Source organism: Lepidochelys kempii, chromosome 16, assembly GCF_965140285.1.
Source record: "Lepidochelys kempii isolate rLepKem1 chromosome 16, rLepKem1.hap1, whole genome shotgun sequence".
Lineage (NCBI taxonomy): Eukaryota > Metazoa > Chordata > Testudines > Cheloniidae > Lepidochelys > Lepidochelys kempii.
In genome coordinates this window covers 16,162,926-16,170,714 of record NC_136395.1, presented here as the reverse complement: position 1 = coordinate 16,170,714, position 7,789 = coordinate 16,162,926, and the positions used below count along the sequence as shown (strand labels likewise).

The 7,789-nt window shown below is 41.4% G+C and overlaps 1 protein-coding gene across 6 annotated transcripts in view; it reads right to left on the bottom strand.

Moving 5' to 3' along the window:
* The window catches only part of SPTAN1 (spectrin alpha, non-erythrocytic 1), a 72,538-nt gene that overhangs the window by 667 nt on the left and 64,082 nt on the right, over positions 1–7,789 (bottom strand). For 5 of the 6 annotated variants that reach the window (XM_073314425.2, XM_073314426.2, XM_073314427.2 and 2 more), the window contains 6 exons: positions 6,855–6,872; positions 2,422–2,476; positions 1,680–1,876; positions 1,236–1,289; positions 706–852; positions 189–336 (listed from right to left, as the gene is read on the bottom strand). In XM_073314425.2, the coding sequence (XP_073170526.1) occupies positions 189–336; positions 706–852; positions 1,236–1,289; positions 1,680–1,876; positions 2,422–2,476; positions 6,855–6,872 (619 nt within the window). Of the gene's footprint in view, positions 1–188; positions 337–705; positions 853–1,235; positions 1,290–1,679; positions 1,877–2,421; positions 2,477–3,836; positions 3,900–6,854; positions 6,873–7,789 lie in introns of all 6 variants that reach the window. The other variant, XM_073314432.2, reaches the window with a different exon arrangement.

Sequence of the window (7,789 nt, the reverse complement as noted above, 5' to 3'; positions counted from 1 at the left end):
ATCAAACAAACTTACAGACAGCTTTAGTTGTGTCAATAAAATATTTCAGTAGCAGGGAAAAGATGTTTTGGTGTTTGGGAATTTAACAGTTGTAGATCTATGTCAGCTTTGTAAAACAGTGCAATAGCTCAGAACAACTAGAGTTGCTACTGTCTTTCCTAAGATGGGGTTGCACAACTGAGACTTACTTGGTATAGCTCCTCCTTGGTCACATAGGGCTTGCCCTCTGAACTAAGAGCACGGAAAGCACTTTCTATTTCCTCACTGGATTTCACATTCTCAGTTTCCCTGCTGATCATAAATGCCATGTATTCCTGCAGTGAGACATGTCCATCCCTGCCAATAAAACACACACCGCATGTAAACAGACCTGCTTCAGAACACTACTACTAGATGCTATTGAGCTCTCAAGCCCATCGAAACAGGCAGGTCTATCCTTCTTAATTTAATGCAGGTCTAGGAAGTAAGATAAGGAATATTGTAAATATCTCATGAAAAGCCCTGGGCTCTAGATTGACTAAAGCATATCTACATGTGAAGAATTTCTCAGACACCAGTTACTAGGTGAGATTTAATGGCCCTTTTTGCTCGAACTATAAAAAGGAATAATTTGAAAAATATAGAGATGCTGCAACAGACTTTGAAAGTGAAAACAGAACATTTAGCAGTAGAACAATTTATATAGGTTTTCTTCTGTCTGCATACCTGTTGGGATCTACGGTGTCGAGAATCGCTTCAAACTCTGGATCTGGTTCTCCTTCCTCAACCATAGGGAGGTCATAGCCCAGAGAACGTAAGCAAGACTTAAACTCTTGGTGATTCAGACGACCAGATTTATCTTTGTCAAAGTGTCTAGAATAGAAAATATGAATCTTAAGATAACTGGGAAAACTGGAGCAACACTTTAGCCTGATGTTCTGAACATGCTATTTGCAGTGAATAAGTACCTTCCTATTTAATACAGCCAGCACATAGATTCTCTGGAGTGCTTCAGAAAGATCATTAACTGGCCACATACCCTTAGTGAGTAATTATTCCAGTTATTGCCAGCTGGCAGAGTTTATAGCAGCCTGGCTCAGAACTGGCTAAAGAATCAGGGAGTTGCGAACAGTGAAAACTAGGTGCAGCTGAGAATCTGGACCATCAATTTTTGTGTAGCAATCATCTACATGTCAAGGATCTAAAGAATTCGTTTATGACCACTTTTCCAGGTTGCTGAGAACATGCATACTTACTTGAACATCATGCTGAACTCCTTCAGAGCCTCCTCAGTGACTCCAGTTGTGTTTCTAAAAAGGAAGAAGCAAAGCTAGTGAACTGATCATGAACTTGCAGTAGTAGGTCAGAGGCTAATCAAACACCAGGTTCATTTCAGGCTGTTTGGTTTTCTGTCTGCCATCCCTTTTAGGGGAGACAGCATGCACCTGGTTCAATTGCCACTCATTTCACTAAAATCACCAAGGCTAGCTGTAACCAGAACTATTTCTCAAATTGCAGTCTACCTTAAAAAATGAACATACTAATACACACTACTCAGAACACAAAACAGTAAGTGGAAGAGGTTTATCCTACCTGAACTGTGCTTGATTTGTACTGGTTTTTAGACAGTCTCTCCCTAACCCACTTATCCCCTGAAATGGTGAATGTGGTTTATCTTCCCAAATGAACGAACACTGTACCTAGCTTGTATTTGCTGTTCCAGGTTGTGCTGCATCCTCATCCCTAGTTGGTCAAGCTGGTCCCACTGCTGTGCCAGCCCTACAGTGCTGTGCTCTGTATATTTGTTGTCCAAAATAAGTGCTTCTTCCATAGCTGCTCCAAGGTCCTCAATCTTCTTTAGTTGACTTCTCATTGCCCGAATCTCCTGGTGCTTACGCTGTTGGGAAAGAAAACAGAATGGAGCAAACATATCAGCGTACCAACATTTTACTGACTGAGTTAGAACACAGGCTCATAACATCAAAGAAGTGGGGGGAGGAAGCTATGGTGAAGTTGTATATAGTGACATATTTTGTAACACTAGACAAGGGAGCTTCATCACATCTGACAGATAGATTTGTAAGATTGGCCAGTGTTCCAGGAAAGCTGATTTTGCCTGTAAATATCACAAGAAACCTCACAGCATCTACAGCCTAAATTTCAAAACAGAGTGTAGAGGATAGCAAGGAAAGGTTTCCAATACAGTCTCCTCTGCCCAGACAGGCTTACTTAGAAATACTATACAAGGGGGAACTAATCGAGGATTTTCCTTTGGCTTGTGCAATGCAGGTTAGATTAGATAATCATAATAGTGTCTGCTGGCCTTCAAAATGTATGAATCAATTAAAGACCTACATATCAGTCATTAAACGCATTCTCCCTCCCCCCTCATTCCTGAACATCAACAGGAAACAGAAGTTTTAACAGGTGAGGTATGCTTACTTTAGTAGCTTCCAGCTGTGATTCCAGGGTTCCTGATTCCTCCACCATACAGGACCTAAACAGAACCACAGTGAGGGACAGGCACTCTCCACATATGACAAAGGGGGCGGGGGGTGGGGGGGGCTTGAAATTAACACCATCCTTTTAGGGTAAAATAATTTTTCCATAAACTTTATAAACAAAACTTTTTCTGTCAAGCTTCTGGCCATAAGCTTTTAAATTCAGACTGACCCTATATAAAACAAGAGGCTTTTAGAACCTGCTGCATGTAATTTCTTTATATAGTTAATTTCAAGCCCAGTTTCACAGGCTGTGATAAAGGAGCTACTGGAAACACTTCATGCTAAATCCAAAGCACTCACCTTCTTACTGTACCTAGTGAAATTAGAAACCCAGTGCAAATGCCTTTCCCATCCCAAACTGTGCCCAACACACACACAAACTACAAGTGATTCACTAGAGCCAGGTTTTGTTTGCCAATGAGACAGGAGTGCGAGAGAGGCTTTACACAGAAAGCAAGTGTGAAAAACTTGAACTACTGGCTTAATGTAAAGCCAACCTTGATGTAAGACAATCACCCTTGCAAAACAGAAAAACTCCATTACTTTATTACGCCTGGGTGAATGTTGCTTTCTGTATTCTCAGACTGATACCTCACAGATGAGCACTTCTACAATCCTAATGTTCAGAGCCATTATGACACAGCCATTGATAGTCATTTGAATTTTGAAATTGATAGTAGTCACGATTGTAAGTCCATTTTTAAAATGTTTCACACAGAGGCATTCTTGGCATGCCAACAAGGGGCCCCAAACATCAGTCCAAACACTGGTTCATAAAAGCCACCTTTTGCAGTTATGATCTCCATGATTTTTTTCACAGGTACTAGCTGCATAAAGTTTCTGAATTTGTTTTTGTTTGTTCAATTTTAAGCAATATTAAGGCAGCAGTTTTTAGAGCCTCTGTCCTGTAACATTTAAAGTGAAAGTTTACAGCAGATGACTTGTGTACGAACAGCAAGTTGGATATTGTGCAGATGTGCTGTGTTTGTGCCCCCGGGGGAATTTAAATTCCTGGTGCTAAGATTGTCTTCCCTCGCCCCCACCAGATCCTTTCCTCCCAAACGTCTTTTAAACTTCTTGGGAAGGGTTTTCAAGTGCTGTATCACTGTGTAGCAATGAAAATACGCCAAACATCTGGGTATCTCTCACCACAGAGGGTTAAAGCTCAGAATCAAAGCGTGTTTAAAGAGAATGAAGCACAGGCCCAAAACCTTGGGCAGGAAGCTGTGAATCAACAGGGAAACAACCCCCAAGCATCTCACAGCAGTGAAAGTTAGTTGGAAAGAACGCGAACCTTTGCAATTAAGAGTGCATTTTAAAATCACAGTGAGGTAAGAAAATAAGAGGAAAAACCTTCCAGACAGATCATCCCCAACTTCATACTGATAGACACGAATGACACGACGATATGCTATGCTATTCAAAGAAAAGAAACCAAATGAATTCCAAAAAGAAACCGGGCAAGACAGAGGAAAGAACAGACCACCACAAGAGCACAGCAAGAGATCAAAACTCTAAGCCAGCACCACCTCACAGAGAAATAGCAAACAAGCAAATTACTTCATGAAGTACCAGACTCAATGGCAGATGCTGGTTGCGTACCCAAAAGAAATCTAATTATTTTAATATCTATTAAAAAGCGTTGCTGAGGTGAACAGAACAGAATCTCTAAGTTAATTTTGAGCTACCAACTTCATTTAAAAACAGTATCAATGTGCAAATATGGCTGCTGTATGCTGATAGATGAGACAGTAGGACAACGATGTTGACCATGAAAGTTCTACGTACAGGACATTCTGCTTAATAGCAACTCCGATATTAACAGCAACCCTTTCGGGGGAACCAATCCCATCCCACTGAGTTCAGTGTTAATGGGATTCATATTTTGCCACTGGCAGACTGCTTAACAACATTTTTTGGAAGAAAGGCCCCAGCTACAGACAGGACCATGAGGCTGCAGCCAGAGAAGGGAGTAGTGGGACATGCTGAGCACTAGCTATGGGCAGCTATGGGCAGGTCTACAGCCTAGGTAGTAAGTGCTAGGACATTCCTTCCTTAACTGCATCCCCACAAACCTGCTTAGAGCTATTCCTCAGCACATCCCCATGCTTCCTTCAGGGGCTCTGGCCCCACAATCTGCTTGCGCACAGGGACCACTCAGGAGGTAAGTGGTTTCAGGCTGGGAGAGGAGGCTGTGGGCAGTGCAGTAACAGGAAAAAAAGCTTCAGCCTGGATGCTGGAACTGCATGGTACTTTCTCCCTGTGCTGCGCTGTGCGAAGCGGCTGCACTCTGGAAAGGAAGCACTGGGGACTGAGCCCCAACCCCAGAATGCAAGAAGAGATACAGTGTAGCTTTATGGGCCCCGAGCATCCCTGCAGAATCTGAAAGCCCTGGCATTTGGGCTGCAGTCCCTACTCCTGCCCTGTCCCAGCACTTTTTCCCCTGGCTGCAGCCTTGCAAAACATGCCTCTGCTTATTAGCAACGCCTGGATAATGGCAAATTTTTGCTGGCAACTGAAGGTTTGCTAATAAGCGGAATCTACTATACATGGTTATATGCCCTCTAGGGGAGAATGAATGAACACAGACAATGCCCATTCTAATTAACTACAGTTTTAATCCTCTCAGAGTTTTGCTAAAGATTAACTTCCCTCTGCATTTCTAATAATCAGTTAGACAATAGAGTTGGAGCATGGCAATTGTGAGCACTAACCCACTTTATTTAGTAAATGTCTCCCCCTCTCCATTAGTATTTTCTGGGACACCAGAACTCATCTACAACACTACTTTTTAAAAACAGCAAAGAATCCAGCACTCATACCAGCAAAATCTATTGGGTTCCACCAAGCTACAACTGCAAAAGCTCAGGTGCTCTCCCTCTTATCTGAGGGGAGATACTGTGAGACCAGAGATTCTTGTCACTACAGAGCAAATAAAAAGTTACCAGAGATAAACCCACAAAACATGAACAAAGGCCCTCTATTCTAAGTAGCACACTAGACAATGTATAGAGGCCAGGGCAACCTCCCAAGCTGTGACCCCCTCTCCTTTGTATAGGATTCCTTAATTATTTTAATATTAAATACATTTTACACTGCACCCAAATTTAAAGTGTTCATTGTACTGTAGATTTTTTTTTTTTAATACTGAAAGTGTGTAATTGCATGGAAAAGCTGGAGGTTTTGGCAGCTGAGTCGGGGACAACAAGCTGTTTTGGCATCCAGGAAGTCACTGGAGTCAATTTGGGGTTTGCAACCAGAAGACAGTTAAGATTTTTGATGGTGGGGAGGGGATCTCTCTCCTTCCTTCCCTCTTTTGGGCAAAAGTAACTAAGTATGGAGTTGAATTCCCTATTTCATACCTCAGCAACTAGCTATCCCACTAACTGCCACTGTGCCCAACAATGAGAGATTTGTCAACCTCATTTTAGTAGAAAAGGCACAAGCAATGAAATAGTTATCTTGACAGTAAGCTTCAGTTAAAACACCATTGAGATGAATGGGTATTTTACACTTCAGGTTTTCAGCAGAGTGCATTGGTTTAGGTTTTCTTTGCAATCCTAAAGCCTACAGACTTTTTTTTTTTTTTTTTAAATAGTTAAAGCTTATCTTCTGGAGCACAGTTATGCAACAGAATCAAAAAGGACAACTAGGTAGCCACATAACTGAATTACACATGGAACTGTGATTAAAGAATATGATTTTTTAAAAAAAACTGTAGTGATACTAATTAGTGACAACCTTTAATAGGAGTCTACGAACAGGACATTCTGCTGAATACCCATGATGTGCAAGCCTGGGCTATTCCATTCCTTTATTTTACTCTTTTTACAAGATTGATTATAGCAATACCCAGTCAAAGCCCTTCAGTTTTAAATGTTCTGAGAGCATTATCGGAATATGTTCTTATTTTACCAAGTGTGCTTCTGACTGCTGGGAAATTGAGAATGCTGGCTAGTGAGGACAAAAGGCTACAGATAATCTGAGATGTGGAAGCACACCCAATAAAGAGCATCACACCTTGCACATCCTTATAAGCTGACCAGTGAAAGTTAACTGGTCACACAGAGTGTCTATTAACTCTTTATTTTCTACTCTGAACCAGGAAAAATGGTATTCCTTCCTACATGTTTATATTTATCCATATCAATGTCCTGTTACCTGTGACTCTCTGTGTGTGGCATTCTTGCGGGGGGGAGGGAGAAGGGGGAAATGGGTAAGTATCTCATGCACATCCCAGGCATTGCTTGCATTGTCCAAATAGAATGACCTTTAATACAACTTTCACAAGCAAAGCAATGACAGGAGAAAGCACACAAGACAGGAGAGGATCCGACGTCAAGCTTTTGGGAAACAAAATTCAATACTAACCCATCTAGCAGATACGTTCTGTAGAGTAGGAGGGTCCAAGTATCAGGCAGCAGGACAGAGAGAGAGGTGGGGGGGGGGGGAAACATAGGTTAACAAATTAAAACCATATTTATACTTCAGACTTTTTGCAAAACCATCTAAGTGATGATTTTCTATAAATGCAGAAAGATTTACTATCAAAGGATTACATGAAAAGCACCCTCAGCTTAATTCACCTCTTCTGTACCAGAGCCCACACTTACTAGAATTGACGACATTTGATGGTGGTGTATGAGAGTATGCTTAAATCAGACACAGTTGTGCTGTAAAAATATCGTATTGATCTCCTTGCAATTCTGAAACACTGAAATTATTTTTCATTTCTAGAGAGGCTGTTGACCCTTGCTGCCTCTCCCTAATCATAGGTATTACTAGTACATTGGATAGGAGCTTGCAAAGTGATCCTAAAGACTGTGGAGTAGTCTCTTTAGAGAAGTAGTGGATACCCCCTCCCTGGAACATTTAAACCTGGACTATACAAAACACCTTAGGGAATAATCTTATGGTTAGACACAGGATAACAGAATTTTCCCCTTTCTAATTTCTATCATAATACAGAGTAGGTAATAAAGACAGTATTGGCATATTCTTCAGTTCTGTTCTCGGTATTTAGTATTCTCCTTGCACTATGAGTCCAGCTCTGGAGCTACCAGATAACCATTAGGGCATGTCTGTATATAGAATTACCCTGGGGAAGTGAATTCAGGAGCAGACACATTTTTAAAAATAGTATTGAATCAGAGACCCCATTAGCTGTCGCTCCAGCCCCAACTCTTGAACTCAGAAGGTGATCTTGCACTCAGCAATTCTGCCTCTTAGCAGCAGACACCTAAAACCCAATTGATCACAAAAGGAAGTATGGATAAGATGCACAATGTGAAGAATAATTAACAATC